The sequence below is a fragment of the Tenrec ecaudatus genome, chromosome 14 (genome assembly GCF_050624435.1).
Source record: "Tenrec ecaudatus isolate mTenEca1 chromosome 14, mTenEca1.hap1, whole genome shotgun sequence".
Lineage (NCBI taxonomy): Eukaryota > Metazoa > Chordata > Mammalia > Afrosoricida > Tenrecidae > Tenrec > Tenrec ecaudatus.
Window position 1 is genome coordinate 96,836,616 of NC_134543.1, and position 18,973 is coordinate 96,855,588.

The following is an 18,973-nucleotide window of genomic DNA, read 5'->3' on the forward strand; positions in this document are numbered from 1 at the left end:
GATCACAGAAATGGAGATCAAGAAGGTGGAACCCTTCACAATTGCCAAACAAATTGAGATATCTAGGGATATATCTAACGAAAAAATATCTGTATGAAGAAAATTACAGAACCTTATTATAAGAAACCAAAAGTGACCTTCACAAGTGGAAGAATATCCCATGCTTGTGGATCAGAAGACTCAAAATTGTAAAGATGTCACTCCAACCCAAGGCACTACATAAGCTCAATGCAATCCCGATACAAATACCAGAATCTCTTCTCAAAGAAATGGAAAACTGACTACCAACTTCATATGGAAAGGGAAGAAGCCCAGAATTAACAAACAACTCCTCAAGAAGAACAAAGTCAGAAGCTTGCATTGCCTGACTTTAAAACCTGTTATACAGCCACCGCTGTCAAAACAGCATGGTACTGGTACGATGACAGGTAGAAAGGAACAGAAAAAGCAGAAAGATAATCAGCAGCACGCAGGCAACTGCTCTTTGAAAAGGACCCAAAGAGCGTCAAATGGGAAGTAGAGGCCTCTTTAACAGACGGCGCGGGGCAACTGGGTATCTGCCAGAGAAAGCCACCAAGACCCCACCTCACTCCACACAAGAACAAATTCAACGTGGGTCACAGGCCTTGAGGTGAAACCCCAAACTGTTAGGATCACCAACTCGAAAATTGGGACAGACCTAAGAGTCTTGGCACAGGGAATATATAGGGAATGATACACACATAGAGGAAGCTAAATTAGACAAGCGGGACATAATAAAGATACCATACCTGTGTTCATCAAGAGACTTCATCAGGAGAGTAATAAGAGAACCCACAGATTAGGAAAAGATATTTAGCAATGACATATCAGACAAAGTGTTTATTACTAAACTCTACAAAACTCTGTAAGCCTATACTAAGAAAAAAATGAATTGCCCACCCAGGAAGTGGGTAAAAATCTGACAAACCCAGGAACAAGGGAACAACAAGTGGTCCAAAATCAATGGTGAGGAGGGTGTAGGAGGCTTGATAGAACTTGATCAACAGCAATGTAACAGAGAAGAATTACTGAAACCCAAATGAAGGCTGAGTATGATAGAGGGACAACAGAAAAATAAAAGGAAATAAAGGGGAAAAATATGAGGCAAAGGACATTTATAGAGATCTACATACAGGAATGTAGATATGTAAATATATTTTTATATAACAATGGGGAAACAAATCTATATGCATATATTTATAGGTTTAGTATTAAGGTAGCAGATGGATATTGGGCCTCTACTCAAGTACTCCCTCAACACAAGAACATTTTGTTCTATTAAACTGGCATTCCATGATGCTCACCTTCACTCCATGATCACTGAAGACAAAGCGGGTGCATAAGCAAATATGGTGAAGAAAGCTGATGGTGCCCGGCTATCAAAAGATATAGCATCTGGGGTCTTAAAGGATTGAAGATAAACAAGTAGCCATCTAGCTGAGAATCAACAAAGCCTACATGGAAGAAGTACACTAGCATGTAATCATGAGGTGTTGAAGGGATCAGGTATCAGGCATCAAAGAACAAAAAACCATATCATTGGGAATGAGGGGGAGTGCAGAGTAGAGACCCAAAGCCCATCTGTAACCAACTGAACATCCCTTTACAGAAGGACCGCAGGGAGGGGACAAGCCAGTCAGAGTGCAGTGCAGAAACGATGAAACACACAACTTTCCTCTGGTTCTTAAATGCTTCTTTCTGCCCCCCACTATCATGATCCAAATTCTACCTTACAAATCCAGCTACACTAGAGATGTACGCTGGTACAGATAAAAACTGGGAACATAGGGAATCCAGGACAGATAAACCCCTCAGATCCAATAATGAGGGTAGCGATACCAGGAGGGGAAGGGAAGGTGAGGTAGAAAAGGGGAACTGATCTCAAGGATCTATATATAACCCTCTCCCTGGGGGGATGGACAACAGAAAAGGGGGTGAAGGGAGACATCGAGCAGTGTAAGACATGACAAAATAATAATAATTTATATATTATCAAGGGTTCATGAGGGAAAGGGACGGAGAGGGAGGGGAAAAATAAGGAGCTGATACCAAGGGCTCAAGTAGAAAGCAAATATTTTGAGAATGATGATGGCAACAAATGTACAAATGTGCTTGATACAATGGATGGATGGATGGTGATAAGAGTTGTACAAGCCCCAGTAAAATGATTTTCAAAAGAAAAAGATCTGCGCAGAAGATTCACAAGTGAGGAAACCCAATAAACATATGAGAAAATGTTGCCAATCATTAGCCATAAGGGAAATGCAAATTAAAAGAACTATGAGACACCACCTAACACCCTCAAAAAGCAGAAAGCAACAAATGTTGTTGGAGGTGTGGTGAGATGGGAACTCTCATCCACTGCTGGTGGTCTTGTGGATACGGACAGCCACAGTGGAAAGTAATTTGACAATACCTAAAACAAATGGAAATTGAGTCACCGCATGATCCAGCAATCCCCCTACTGGGCGGATGCCCAGAAGAGGTAAGAAACAGACCACGACCAGACATCTGTGCTCCAATGTTCATCGCGGCACAGTTCACAGTCCAAAGAATTGAAAACAACCTAACGTTCCATCAATAGACAAATGGAAAAGCAATAAAACCAGGAAACACATTGTCTTGTGGAAAAAGTTAGAGGAAATTATGGTGAGTGAGTTGGCCAAGCACGAAGGGACAAGCACCACCTGATTCCACTGAGGTCAGTTCAAACAGCACAACAGGCACAGAAGAAAAGGAACATATCCCATAGACTCCAGGCTCAGGACCAGGTACTCTGGCAGGGGTCAGACCAAACTCAAGGATCCATATGGTATCAAAAATAAAAAGAAGAAGAAAAAGGTGCAGATAGCATGGGGGCTGAAAGACATCTTTTCCTCCTCCCTCATTCCTTTAAGGCCCACACAGGGAAGAGGGAAGAAAAAAGTTGGCATTGGGGGAGAAGGGCATTAATCCACCCTAAGGGAGGGTATTGTTTATGTGTCCACAGGAAAGGGAGAGAGAGAGCAGACCTCATTCCAATGCAGCAATCCTTGGTGGTGACACACCTGCACGGAGCAGTCCACTCACAGAGAGGATTGCAAGCCCGGCCCCAGTCTGAGTGAAGACAGTGATACAGAGGACAGTACTGAAGCTACAGTCTGGGGAGAGTGGCCGCTCTGTTGGAAATAGAAAGAGTAGACCTCATGCTGGTGCACCAAGCCCTGAGGGTGATGTTCCTGGACTGAGCAGCTAGTTCACAGAGAGGATGGCGGAGCTGGCCCCAACTTGACACGACCCCTGCTCCCTAGATCACAGTGCTTTAGAGGGCAGCACTGAAGGTAAGTGCGGACAGTTCAGCCGCTCCGACCTCCCCACAGGGGGCAAACCAAGAGGGGAGTACAACAGATCAGCAATAGGAACAAAGCCAGGAAGAACCTTAGGAACCCTAAAAGTAGACTTCTGACGGGGGTGGGGGGTGGAGGGGTGCTTGGCACCTCATCTAAACTGGCTGCGGGACTTGGAATTATTTATATTTTTTAGTTTGTTTTTCTTTTCTTTCATTTTTTAGTATCTATCTATACAAGATAGACAGGACAAGAAATCTCAAGGAGGCAACAATGGAACCAATGCTTGTGTGTGTGTGTGTGTGTGTGTGTGTATGTGTGTGTGTGTGTGTGTGTGTGTGTGTGTACAGGAGGGTGGGGGGAAGGAAGTGGGGAGGGCAGGTAAGGGGAGATAGGAGGAAGGAAATGGTGAGCCAATATGCCAGGGGCAGGGGAATAGCCAAGTATCTAAAATCAATGGCAATGAGGGTGTAGGCTCATTAATGGAGATGTACCCAAAAGGAATTACTGAGAGGTGAACGATGGGTGAACATGATAGTAGGGCAGGAGGAAAGAAAAAGAAATAGAGGAAACAAGAGGAAATAGAGGAAACCTATACATTAAAATTATATATAGGTATAAATATAGATATGTATAATGTAAGTATAAAAAGATAGATGTAGTTATCTATGTATGGATATATAAATACAACAAAGAAGCAGGTGGACTTTGGGCCTCTACTTAAATCCTATGTCAGTACAAGAAATGGTTGCCCTAATAATGTGGCAATGTATGATACTCACCTTCCCGACAGGATTGCTGAAGAAAAAAATGTGTGCATAAGCAAATGTGGTGAAGAAAGCTGATGGTTCCCAGGTATGAAAAGACATAGTGTCTGGATTCTTAAAGGCTTGAAGATAAACAAGCAGCCATCTAGCATGGAAGCAACAAAGCCCACATGGAAGAAGCTTGCCAGCCTGTGTGATCATGAGGTGTTAACTGGAATAGGTATCAGAAGTTCAAAAGCAAGCCATCTAATTGATGTGAAGAAGCATAGACAAAGTGGAGACCCAAAGTCCATCTATAAGACAATTGGACAGTCCTTGGCAGAAGGGCCACACAGAAGGGATGATATGTCAGGGTTCACTAACTATCCTCCAGTTCTTGAAAATGTCCTTCCCTTACTGTTATGGCCTTAGTTTTACTGCACTGATCTTGCTAGACCTGCATATATACACTGGTACAATTAAGGTCTTCTGATGCACGAAATCCAAGAATAAATAAACTCCTCAGAAACGATAACAGAGGTAACGATTCCCTGAGGGTATGTGAAGAGTGGGGGAGGAGCGAGAAGGGGGAACTGATAGCAACGATGACTGTACAGTCCCACTTGAGGGGAACAAACATCAGAATTTTAAGTGATTGGATATATTGGAAGGTGTAAGCTAAAGCAAAAACATCCCTATAATAATAATATATAATATATTAAGGGTTCAGGGGGTGGTAGGGTAGGGGCGGGTGGTAATAAAGGGGAGTTGATATCAAGAAGAAAGAAAATGTATTGAAAATGATGATGGCAGCAATTGTACAACTATGCTTGATCTAATGGAACTATGGATTGTAATTTTTTATGTAAGATCTCCTAATAAAATGTTAAAACAAACAAAATCCTCAATGTAAAGAAAACCAAAATCCTTACAACTGGACCAATACGTAGCATCATGATCAAAGGAGAAAAGATTGAAATTGTCCAGGATTTTGTCTTGCTTGGATCCACAGTCAATGCTCACAGAAGCAGAGTCAAGACAGTATAGGACACATTGCATTGGGTACATCTGCTGCACCAGACCTCTTTAAAGTGCTGAAAAACAAGGATGTTACTCTAGGGACTACGGCACACCTCTCCCAAGCCATGGTATTTTCCATCGTCTCACATGCATCTGGAAACGGGACATTGGATAAGGAAGATGAAAGAAGAATGGGTCTATTCGAATTATGGTCTGGAAAAGAATATTGAACATACCATGAACCGCTAAAACGACAAACCAGTCTGTCTGGAAAAACAGCCAGCAGGCTCCTTAGAAGCAAGATGAGAAGACTTCAGGTCACACACTTTGGACATGTCGTCAGGAGAGACCAGTCCCTGGAGAAGGACATCATGCATGGTAAAGCAGAGGGGCCGGAAAAGAGGGAGGCCCTTGATAAGATGGACTGACACGCTGGCTCCCACAATGGGCTCAACTGTAGGAACAATGGTGTGGATGGAACACGGAGAGTTCGTGGTCTGGAAAACCTGCAGAGGCAGTTCTAGTCCGGCGGGGTAGCTGTGCGCCAGAACTGACTCCACGGCAGTGAGTTTGGTTTGGAAAAAACCCAAGAGGAGAAATTGAGAATATTCTTTTTGTTTCCCGATTATACAAGTAGGGCTTCAATAAACCTTTAATTTCTAAGCTATTGCTTATCTTTGGTTTTTTTATTATGTGTTTGTGTTTTAAGATGTAAGTAAACAACCCCAAGTAAGACTCACTTTTATATTATTTTTAATCATTTTATTGGGGGCTCATATAACTCAGCACAATCAATACATACATCCCTTGTGTCAAGCACATTTGTACATTTGTTGCCATCATCATTCTCAAAACATTTGCTTTCTGCTTGAGCCCCTGGTATCAGCTCATTTTTCATTTGTCCCCCTCCCTCCCCGCTCCCCCCTTCCTCACGAACCCTTGATAATTTATAAATTATTATTATTTTGTCATGTCTTACACTGTCTGACATCTCCTTGAACCCACTTTTCTGTTGTCTGTTCTGCTTCCACTCTGCAAAATGCCTGTAGCTCTTACTCACTGCCCCCAAGAACGACTTCTGTGGTGACTTGAAGCAACGGCTTTCCTGTCACCTGAGCTCTGCGTCAGTGATTTGTCCCTTGGTCCCTACAGTTTATCAGTGAGAGAGGGGTTGGAACCTGGGGAGTTTAGAATTTTTAGTTTGGGGTTCAAACTGCTTCCAAAGGGCACACACTACATACCCCAGCAATTGTGACCAAACACGTTAATCCCCCAGAGTACAGCAGGTCATGTTAACCATTTACACTGGTTGGGGGTAGGCTACTGTATCACTGGGACTGCTTTTGTAAAACAAACAAAATCACGCAGCATTGCCAAGTAAGGGTTTGTTTTCCTAATTTACAGCCTGGGTCAGAGGTAACCCAACAAGGGGAAACACGACAGCTTTATGATGGTGCCGGCACCCCAACACCCCAGCACCTTTATCTTTCTGCTCGGCATTGGTGATCTCAAGGTGCCTCTTGAAGATTCAAGCAATTTTTTGATGCTCCAACCAAAGAGACAGAAAAGGATGAAGGGTAAAGGGCAAAGGGCAGGCATATGTCAGCTGAGTCTTTCATTTTGAACCAGGAGACTTCTGCTTCCACCTCATGGGCCATAACTGGCTCATATGGCTACCCCTAAACCAGTGGTTCTCAATCTTGTGGGTCATGACCCCTGTGGGGGTCAAACAACCCTTTCACAAGGGTCATCTGATTCAGAACAGTAGCAAAATTACAGTGAGGAAGTAGCAACGAAAATAATTTGATGGTTGGGGGTCAGCACAACATGAGGAGCAGTATTAAAAGGTCGCGGCATTAGGAAGGTTGAGAACCACTGCCCTAAACTCAAGGGAGTCAAAGACAGGAGTATTTCTTTCTTCTTCTCTTATAAATCATTTTATTGGGGGCTCACACAACTATTATCACAATCCATACATAAATTTTATAAAGCACATTTGTACATTCGTTACCCTCATCATTCTCAAAACATTTGCTCTCCACGTAAGCCCCTGCCATCAGCTCCTCGTTTTCCCCCTCCCTCCCCGCTCCCCCCTCCCTCATGAATCCTTCATAATTTATCAATTATTATTTTGTCAACTCTTGTACTGTCCGACATCTCCTTTCACCAACTTTTCTGTTGTCCTCAAGGCTTGGTGGGCCAGGATGTCCACTGTCTCTCTCTCTTTCTCTTTCCCTCTTAGTTCCCTCCCGTGTGGTATCGGAAGACCTGCCCTCTCGCCAAGCTGTATCTTCAGTGCCGTCCTCTGTAGTGCATTCTGCTGAGGCTGGGGTCAGCGTAGCTTGGACAATCCACAATCTTGATGTGAGACACCAAGATTGAAGAATTGCTTTGAGAATGTAATGTCTACTGTATGAATCAATTCATTTCACAAAACTTCTATGTATTTGAATAGTCCTTCTAGGGACTTAAAGCATTTATCTCTGTGGATGTTGTTGTTAGGTGCCACCAAGTCAGTTCTGACCCATAGTGGCCTTCTGCTCAACAGAACAAAACACTGCCCACTCCGGAGCCAACCTCTCGATAACTCCTGTCCTGACCCCATTCATACAGTCACTGAGTCAAGCCATCTCATGGAGGGCCTGCCTCTATTTCACTGGCCCTCTCCTTTGGCAAGCATAATGTCCTTCTCTCAGGACTGTTTTCTCTTGATAACAGGTCCAAAGTGTGTGAAGTGAAGTCTTGCCATCCTTGCTGTTAAGGAGCACTCTGGCCATACTTCTCCCAAGACAAGCCGGTTTGTACTCCATGGTACTTTGAATATACTTCTCCAGCATCACAATTCAAAAGTATCAATACTCCTGCAATCTTCCTTCTTCAGTGTCCAACTTTCACAAGCATAGGAGGCAATGGAAAATACTTTGGCTTGGGTCAGGCACACCTGAGTCCTCAAAGTAACATCCTTGCTTTTCAGTACTCGGAAAAAGGTCTTGTGCAGCAGATTCGCCGAATGCAATGCACCTTTTGCTCCCGACTGCTGCTTCCACGAGCATTAATTGGCTTGCCATAATCTGCTCTTTCATGTGACCCTGTTCTACTTTTGTAATTTTATTTCCTTCTATCCCCTTACAGCCATCCTGGACAAGAGCAGGTCCTTGTTATTGGAAAGGGTTTTGTTCCAAGGCATTTGCAAAATTCCAAGTCCTGCCACCAGTCTGATCCGGTACCAAATGTAGTGGATGGTGACATTTATAGGAATTGCTGTGACTGTGGCTACTGTTAGTAAGCACCACTTTCTTTGTCCCCTTTCATTTTCTATGCCCAGCACTAGAAAGCCTCCCCTTTTTTGAAAACAGAAACCTAGCTTTGTGCCTCAGTGATATCAAGGCTTGGGTGGTACCGAGTCCAGACAGGAGAGGCGCATTGCCTGGGGCCATTCAGGGCACTCAGTCACTCACAAAGAGACTCGCTCCCAAACAGGAGCCTGGCAGAAGGTCTGATCCAAATGCTTTCATTCAAGTCGCTAATATAGTTTAGGAATCGATTTTAATATTATAATTTAAACAAAGATGCTAATGGGGGAAGATCCAGTTCTTCTTAACACTTTTTCCCCCAAACAACTGCAGCTAACAGTGTTTCCGTTTATTGTACATTGTAGCAACATATTACGCATAGCTTACAGCTTTAAAAAGGTGACTGGCTCATTTACTCATCCCACCATGGGCATGGAACTCTGCTACAAGCTGTTTCTCAATCATCAAATGATAATATTCAGTTGCAAGGAATTTTGTCAAGATTTTGACATTAAAGTATATACACATACAAAAATGCTTCAGATAATTGTATGTTCCATTAACTTCAGTTTCAAAATGTGGTTCTTTATCTACAATTATGAGATCAGTTTGTTAAAATCTGGCTTCCTGGTAAGGGGCAAAGCCCACTCTCAAAATCTCACAACCAAACAGTTTGCGTCACTATTGCAAACACCTGCCAGCACCGTGGCGGTGTGGCTGCCGGTTGGGCTGAGACCCACAAAGTCAGCAGTTCAAAGCCACTCTCATCAACAGTTAGTCTGGGAAACCTGCAGGGGCAGTTCTACTCTGCCCTACAGCGACTCCATGGGCTGCCGTCAACTCAATGGCAGTGACCCATCACCTGCGCATGACAATTGTGCAAGTCATCTCTGGCATTTTATCCTCCTACTTGAGAGCTGTTACAAATGGGGGGGGAGGGATTAAAATGATGTCAACCTTTCTGAATGATGACATTGCACATAACATATTTTACTGACTCGAGCCTCATTAAACGTGTGACCATCAAAATACACCAGTTGCTCTTCCAGTTTAACCACAAACAGGCCAGGCTTGTTAGACGTTCTGCTGGATTTTTGGAAGATGTGCATAGAGCTAAAGGTTTTAGAATGAGGTCCACATGTGTGGATGTCTATGAGCCTTCGCGGAACATTGATTGAACCATGCAGGTGTGACTGAGGAAAGCTGGATTTAATTAAAAGTTCACTGGGTGAGGTGCCAAGGTGTCAAAAGAATTGAGGACTGGTCCAAGCCAATCACTAAGTAATTGTCAGCCTTCAGAAAACCATCTAGCTGTTCAAGACTGGTTTTTAATCCATGAAACTGGCCCACATGACCTCTAAGGCTGCTTCCAAATCTTCACGTTCTCTAATTGTGATTCTATAGCGTGGTGAGCAATTGGAGGCAGGCCCTCCATCCATTCTTGGAGCAAAAGAACCCGTCCAGACTTCTGAATGGGTCTCTGTATTCTTGTACCGGGTTAAATGGATGAGAATCTGAACACCAGGCTGTCTAATCCTTTGTGCACCACATTCTTAGCCTCAATGCTCAGCAACAGGGCTCAGGGTCCTAAACATCGGTGATGCAGCCGTGACAATGCAGTTCACCAAAGAGCCCCAAGCTCAGTCGTTACCCGGAAACCAGAGAGGAAAAGAATTCAGGTGGGAATATAGTAGAGGCTTCAAATGACAAAAATAAGTAATGACGTTCAAACTGAGACAAAGAGACACACCAAAGCCCTACAGAGTGTAGTCACTGCATTTAGAGTGACGGAAACCTCGAAAGCTTCACTCACAACAGTCACAAACATCTTTGAGGACATTTTATCATTAAGGGAGTCGATAAAATGAGATGAGATTGATGTGGGGTTTTTTTTCTTTAAAAGTATAAAGGCTAAAATTAAATTCTTTTGTTTTTTGAAAGGGAAAGTTCTTACGCAACTTCTTAAAAGCATTAAATCCAATTCTTAAAAGATATTCTTTAAAATTAAATACATTATTTTTAACCATTTTATTGATATAAACTTTGTATACCATTCAATGGTTAAATGTGTTTTAAAGAGTTGGGCAATCACCACCACAATCAATTTTATGCTTTTCTTCATCCTTATATCCATTATTAGTTCCTTATTGCCCCCCAACCTCCCCTGCCATAACCCTGTGGGTAGATTCATTCATCTAGTTACTGTCTTTATATAGTCACCTATCCTGGATATCATACGAAAAAAAGGCCCCGGTCATCAGCAACAACTAAATAACCCAGATAAACAAAACCAAAAGAAAGTCAAAAACAATACGCATACAGTCGTTAAGGAGCCTTTTTGGTGCAGTGGTTACACATTGGGCTGCGATCCTCGTGGTCAGCAGTTCGAAACCACCAGCACTTCCACAGTAAAAAGACTGGGCTTTCTACTTCAGTAAACAGTTACAGTCTCCAAAACCCACAGTGGGCTGCTATGAGTCAGCATTGGCTCAACGGCAATCATGCATTTGGTTTGTGGAGAACAAGTTAAAAATAGGTCAAGAGGGAAAACAGCTGCTAAGATGACACATTTGAAGCTAATGGTTTCTGCATGGATCCACGTTCCACTGCACTCTGAGGACCAAACTACAGCGCTGGTCCACAGTCTGAGGGGGTTACCTGAAGCCCTACTCTGTGCAGAGACTCTGCAAGTGGATTTTGGTCTATCTCTGTCATCCATAACCTTCTGCAAACTGGGAGTTCATGAATTAAGCGCTAATATTATTTACAATCCTTGGATCACATGTACTAATGTTCTTCTTCCAAGTTAACTTAGGTGATACCTCACTTAAATGACTATGTGCATTAAGACAAGTCTTATAAGACTAAAGGTATTCTTTAAAATATATTCATCAGCAACTCCCCTCTCTCCTACTCTCTCAGGCCATGCTGTGCATGGGCCTGGCTGTTGAGATCATGGCCATCCAGGAGAACAAAGATCTGCCATAGAGAAATACGGTGCAGTCTAGGGAGGTAGAACTCTGTTACCACTGCCTTAGACATAGAAGAATCACAAGGCAGGATTTCAGCTACTGACTGGGTTGTGAACCAACTCCATTCACCTGACTCCAAACAAGAACTCATATGAATGAGCACAAAAGTACCCACTTTCACAGAAGCCTTACTGACCTATGACTTTGTATACCAGTTTTTTCCTATGTTAGAACATGTGATTTCATTTTCTTTCTGTCTTGGCCTGCGAGCCATGTTCTTTAGTCTTTCTCCATATTTTTTTAGATTAAATAAGTTTTGTTAATTCTTTATCAAATTCACTGATTCCTTTGTGTTGCAAATTTATTAAAAGTTTTTTTTCAGAAAAAACTATATATATATATATATATATATATTCATCACAGTCTTACTATCTATAGAATAGTCAACACCTCATAGAAAGGATGCCAAATCCTAATTATTACCTTATATTAAGCTTCATAAAACAGTTCATCATTTAGTTAAAGGGTTAAAATATCCCTAATAAAATAATGAAACAATGTAATTGCCTCAGTTATGATTCTCTTTTCTTTAAGGATAAAGGCAATTGAACAGAACGAAGGGAATCTAATAAATCTACAATATTAATACTATTTATCTTTTATTTCCTTTAAGATTGTTGTCAGACTGTATACATTTATAAACTATATCATTATAATATAAACCTACCATTTATCCAACATTTTTTATGTTATGTATCATTCATTTCCAACTACAAGTCCTATCTAGATGACTATAACTGATCAAACATTTTATAAAAAATCATCTTATTGGGGCTCGTACAACCCTTATCACAATCCATATAGTCTAACATTTTTATCATCCACTGTCTGTCTAAGAAACAGCGTGTTATGTTTACATACATACACTCACATACCAACAACCCACCAAAAAGCCTGTGCCTAGATTCAACCTGTTAGAAAGGTTCTTCTATCATTTTTCAAAGCTTATTTTGTTATTATTTCAAATCCAAGTGTCCAGCCACTAAGTTTCTTATATTTAATGACCTTTAAAAATGATTGTACTTTTTATCTGTAGTATAAAGAATAAAATTAAAACTTAAATTGGTAATCTTGAAAATCTCCTTGGACAGTTATCAAGTATGTTTTTTCTACCAAGCCACTCCCCTCCTTAAACACACACACACACACACACACACACACACACACACACACCAACACGTCTTTTATTCACCAGGCTAAGCAAATACACTCAGTCCCATCAATAACCCTTCAAATGAGCTAGATTACATCGCTTCCTCATCCTGATAAGGATCCTATCCAAATATAATCCCTTTGACTCACCTTTTGCCTGATGTATCACTCATACTGAGCAAAACCAAAAGATTTTTTTCATATATGTTGCTTCCAGCAACCATGGTCCATCCTTCCTCAAACTATGCACTGGTTTTCAAGGCCTATGTAAGCCTATTCAATTTCACATTAAATGGGTAGCCTCAACCTTATTTAAAGTATCTACTATCACTAGCTCTTCATAGCTAAATTCATTAATATTAATGATTCATGACCACCACCTATAGTCTAAATAGAATTTCATTTCCTGAACAAACCTTGACAAAGACAAGTGTGTTCCTGATGGTCTCTACCTACCATCTGAAAGTGAATTAAATCTCTTTCTAGTTTTGTCTTTGGTATCTCTATTCCTGGAGCAAATGGATTTGGTCCTTATATTACCAATGCAATGCCAACAGATTATTTCTCTTATCAAAAAAATAAACTAAGTAAGTGATTGAAATGATGATCCATTGCATGAGGGAGAATAAAACAAATTGAAAAATTACCCATTTTCAGAAGCTATGGTCCACAAACTATATTCTCTGGTTGGTAGATTAGTAGGTTAATTTTTTAAAAACATTTTATTAGGGGCTCATACAATCTTATCACAATCCATACATCAATTGTATAAAGCACATCTGTACATTCTTTGCCCTAATCATTTTCTTTTTTTACATTTTATTAGGGGCTCATACAACTCTTATCACAATCCACACATGTACATATATCAACTTCAAAAAGTTCAAGGAATAGTGGAATTGAGACATAATGGAATTTTCCCACAAACTTTTTGAACTTCCCTTGTATAAAATACAGCTTCATGTTCTCAAGTTTTATTCAGCCAAAAAGATCTTTCAATAGAAGATTCAAACTGATCAATACTAAAAAAGCATACAAACTGAGCTTTAGATACTATATATTGTAAATAAAACAATCTATCACCAAATATAAATATGCCAAGAATCACAGCAGAAAGAACCGAGATCATCTAGTCCTACTCCCTTGCTTTTAAAGTAAAGAAATCAAATCTCAAAAAAAAAAAAGTGATGGATTCAAGGTCACTAATAAAACTGAAAGACAGTTTCAAGTCTCTTGCCCATCCAAAATAGGGCCTAGCCATTAATGATATGCAGCAGGCTTGACAGAGTTTCCCTGGTAAACTAAAGATACGATGAAACACTAAGCAATTAAAATGTAAGAAAATCCAGAGCAACATACTCCTGCCTTAATCGACCACAGATCGGTCCCAGAGAGCATATTGACTGTAAACCTGAAAACGGGGAGATCAGACTTTATAGGGGAGCCCAGCAACTCGCTCGTGAGTATTACTGTTTAGGGGAAATGTGTCAAGTTTGAAGGAACATAACAATATCAGTCGTGCAAAGAAAGGTGCTAAGTACCAGAAAGACAGTAGAGCGCAGTTGAAACAACCGCTGTTTCCATCCTAGCCCTTCTTGTGCCGACCAGCTATATAACTTTCAATGCCTTCTTGGACCTCTGTGAGCCTCCATTTCCTCGACTCTAAACCGAAGACAGCTGTCTTGACCTCGTAAGGACTTGACTCTGAGGAGTTAACAGTGCCTGGCACATAGAAGAGCCTCAATAACGGCTCTGCACAATTTGAAATTATTCTTGTCCCTTAGATATAAACCAACTCTTGGTATATCTCCCTAGCCCTTGAACTGAGGCACACTTTAAATGATACTTAGGATTTTTACAAGATTCACAGTTTTAGCAAAATGTCAAAGAATGTAAGAGAACTTCAAAAGGGTTATCCCAAAAAGGGTCCAATAAATGGAATTGAAATATGATGGATTTTTTGCATGAAGTTTTGAAGTCCCCCTTAGCAAAAAGAATGTGCATGCATTCAAGGCATGTGATGGATAATTAGAAATCAAGATCACTGAATTGTAGAGAATGACAAGGATTGGCAGACAAGGATGACAGAAAAAGTCAACCATTTTTAAAACTAGTTAGGCGTTTTATTTAGCCTAGGAAATCTGCAGCACTCTGTCACCACCACCACAGTGACTGGCCAAAAGCCTCGATATACTTCCTCTCCATTCTCATTTCTACTTCTCTCCCTATTAAAGGACTCAAGGAGGGGGAAATCACACAGAAAATAGAGGTCACCGCAATATTTTATTTCCATGAAATTTCCCATAAAAATCAAACAAAAATAAATTATGAATAAGACAGTGAATTCCCTTCATTCCACTAGATGGCCCCAGCTGTCCTTCAAGAGCCCCGGTGGCATTGTGGGTTAGGCATGTGGCTGCTAACTGCAAAGTCAGCAACATGACCCCACCCGCTGCAGTGAGGGGGAAAGATGAAGCTGCTGTTCTCAAACAGGTTTACAGTCTCAGAAACCGTGAGACTCACTTGCAGTCCTGTAGAGCGGCCATGAGCAGCAATCTTAAATTCCTAGACAAAGTTACTACCTATGGGGGGGGGGGGTGAACTGCAAATTCAGCCTTGTCACATTTAGTTTTGGGTAAAAGCCTGATATCCAGCTGGAAACATTCTTTGAATAGCTCCAAAATCTGTTGTTGTTAAAGATCATCGAGTCACTTCCAGCCCATATCCAGCTCATGCACAACAGGAAGAAACACTGCAAGGTCCTGCGCCGCCCTCATATGATAGAATGTTTCCATTGAAGTCGGAACACCAACCAGCTCACTACTTAGTTTACCTAGGGGCTTCATCCCAGCGGCAAGGATATGCCTTTACATAGTGAGCAAGGAAACATGAAAGAAAATCATGAAATAGACTCAAGAAGGACTGAAATTATATTTGAGTCAACAAATAATAATATGTTATGAATCATAAAGCAAAAGTTGGAGTGCTTGAGGTATAAACTCAATATATAAAATGATTTATGGAAAACTGCTACCAAATGTCGCACAAAGAACATTTATATCACTGTCTGACACATTGTCCTGGCTTCAGAGAGAATCTCACATGTTTATTATGCTATATAAATTAAGACTAATACAGTCTATCCTGTGGATCATAGTTTTAGCTTTTATTCAAATTCTTACTAACAAATCCCCATGTCAATTTTCTTGACTTACAGAGCACATTATGAAATTGGATAAAACTGGGACCTTTTAAAATATGGCAATTAGTTATGATTCAACTTTAAATTTAAAAAAATAACTGGAACTTACCACATTGTCCTTCATCTTTCTTAGCTTTTCGTCTATCTCTTTCAGCCTGCTTTGCTGATCCCTCTGTTCCTTGGTATTCCGAAGTACTTTTTCTCCCGGAGTTATTTCCACATTTCTGTCATTCTCCTAATTTTAAAAAAATTTAAAAATCACTTACAGGCTGGAAATGTATTATCACACACCACTCCTCAGCATCTAAGCCTGAAAGCTAGCTTTCTCAATCTTTCTTCCCTTCAAAATAGTACTTAAAACTGTTTTGTTCTGTTTTTATAATCTTCCTGTCTGAAGGAAAGAATACTTACTTGTACCTCAAACGAATAGGGAAATAAAGTCCGCTTCTAGAATCAGCATGAGAGTGGACACAGTGACTGGGAGGCAGACGTCTGAGCTCTGAGTCAGCTTTTATCAGCTTAGAACCTTGAGCAAATCACCATCTCTCCCACTTTTAATTCTATCAGAGAACAAACAGGGGGCAAAACTCCCCATCCATTCGCTGCTATAATGGGAAGAAAGTGTACTTGGAAAAGTCCGACGTGTGGGATCCTCACTCCACTTGTTCCTGACTACAAAATCCACAAAGTTCTCTGAGCTTCGGCTTCGGTATCAGTAAATGATAGTAATAAGAGGGTGCAGGGTCCTCTACCAAGTAAAAGAAGTCATTGCAGAATATAGTGGGCATGCAAAAAAATCTTAGTGTCCAGTAATAAAAAAGACCCTTGATAAAGAATAAGCATCATATCCATCATTATCAGCAATACCTGTACTTACAGAATAAAAATAGGTGATCAAAAAAAGATGGGGAGTATTTCTCGACAGTCAGAGTCCCATATCTATCCTTAAACAACCATTCTGGCTTCTCTCCAACCGATCTCCCACCACGTCTTCCGCTGTGAGTGATTGACACCAATGGCCACCGCTGAAGTTGTTCAAGCCAGACCCACACGCTGTCCATGTACATACGCCAAGAAGGGCCACCACCCTGCTTCCTTCCTAACTCACCTCTAATCAAGGCCCTGCTGTCCTTCCACCACCTCAGTACGTACCTCCTCATCACTCACTGGATGGCTTGTCGCCTTCCAGTGTGCGTTAGAATCACCTACACACAGAGCTTGCAAAATGAGTGCTTTTAATGCCCAGACACAGCCCTTCCTTCCCTAGCTCCAACGTTTTTATGTAATTGGTAAGGGCTGTAGACTGACCACCTGGAATCCACTGTGAGTTATTAATAACTTAGTCCCTCCTTGAGACTCCTAACCGGTCTCTTTGCTACTGGTCTCCTCACTGTTACCATCTGTATACTTGTAAGCAAGTAACTTTCTCTTGCTGGGTCTCCATGTCGGCTGATAAAGTTTCTTCCAACTCCAACAGTGTGGGATGTGTGTAACTCTCTCTGGGGTTGTTAGGTTGGTTCTGACTCACAGCGACGCTAATGTACAACAGAAAGAAAGCACCACCTTTCACCCTGTGCCAGCCTCACAATTGTTCCTGCAGCCACTGTGCCCATTCACCTTGCCCAAGGTCTTCCTCTTTTCCACTGTCCTTCTACTTTACCAGTCTGCTTCAATCCATGGCCAACTTTCACATGATTATGAGGCAGTGGAAAATACCATGGCGTGGGTCAGGCACACCGGAGTCCTCAGTCACATCCTTGCTTTGCAAAACTCTAAACAGGTCTTGTAGAGCAGATTTACCTAATACAACTCATCTCTTGACTGATGTTTCCAATAGCATCGATTGTGGATCCAAGCAAAATTAAATCCTTGACAACATCAATGATTTCTCCACTTATCATGATGTGATTCATGTGTCACATTGTGAAGATTTTGTTTTTCTTTGCATTGTCATCCATGCTGAAGGCTGCAATCCTTGATCTTCATCAGCAAGTGCTTCAAGTCCTCCTCACTTTGAGCAAGCAAGGTTGTGTCATCTGCATATCACAAGCCGTTAATAAGCCTTCGTCCAATCCGGATGCTGCATTCTTCTTCATATCATCCAGCTTCTCTGATTATTTTGCTTAGCACCAAATTCATTAAGTATAATGAGAGGATTCACACATTTCCTGATATGAAACCCTGCGGTATGCCCTGGTTCTGTTCGCGCACTGCCTCTTGATCTATGTAAAGGTTCCCCAGGAGTACAATGACGCCTCCTGGAATTCCCATTCTTCTCAGGGTTAGCCATGGTTTGTGATGGTCCCCAGTTGAATGCCTTAGCATAGTCAATAAAACACAAGTAGACAGCTGTCTGGCATCCGCACCTTTCAGCCAACATCCAACTGACATCAGCAATGAATCCCATGTACCACGTGCTCTCTGAAGCCAGCCTCCATTTCTGGCAGCTCCCTGTCAATGCGCTGCTACAACCTTTGTTGGATGCTCGTCAGCAAAAGCTTACTTGCCTGTGCTATTGTCTTTCTCTATCATCGGAGCCTGCTGTTGGGTCACTTTTCTTTGGAATGGGTACAACTATGGGTCCCTTCCACTCTAGTTGGGACCAAAGGCTCTGGAACATCATTCCCCTGTCATGGTTTCTGACAGCACAACGGCACAGCACACACACTTGAAGGATATCTTTTATAAAACCAGAGGCCAAATGGAAACCAAAAAAGGTGTTTACTGATTCTGGCAAAAAAAAGTACCCGGGGGCACATTCAAGAAGCTCTGTGCTTTCTGGGCCATTCTGGTCTCGCAAGAATGGGATGACCAGTATGCTCCGTTTTCATGATCATTGGGAAATCTCTTGGTTTCCTGTGCTAGAATTGTTTAAACAGAGTCTTCGATCACACCATTGCTGTATCATTTGTGTGTTTCTGGGCCACAGAGGAATGTGTTCATAGCTAGCTCAGCGACAGTGCTCCCTGAGCTACGCCGAATGTCGAAGGAGCCCACAAGAAGAGAATTTCCCGTAAGGTCAATAGCTAATTGTTGATTTGACTAATTAATTGTCACGGGACTCTCAGCTCATCCTTAGGAAAATATCTGTGGTGTTGACAAAGCCGGCAGGAGTCTTTGAGGCTAAGGAACCTCGTTTTCAAATGACAAAATAGAGAGATTGCTCAAATCTTCATTAGTT

General features: G+C 41.6%; 1 protein-coding gene across 1 annotated transcript in view; it reads right to left on the reverse strand.

Moving 5' to 3' along the window:
• FSIP1 (fibrous sheath interacting protein 1) overlaps positions 1-18,973 on the reverse strand; it is a 214,249-nt gene that overhangs the window by 126,222 nt on the left and 69,054 nt on the right. Inside the window, exon 10 of the mRNA XM_075531244.1 lies at positions 15,902-16,027. Within this exon, the coding sequence (XP_075387359.1) occupies positions 15,902-16,027 (126 nt within the window). The remainder of the gene's footprint in view (positions 1-15,901; positions 16,028-18,973) is intronic.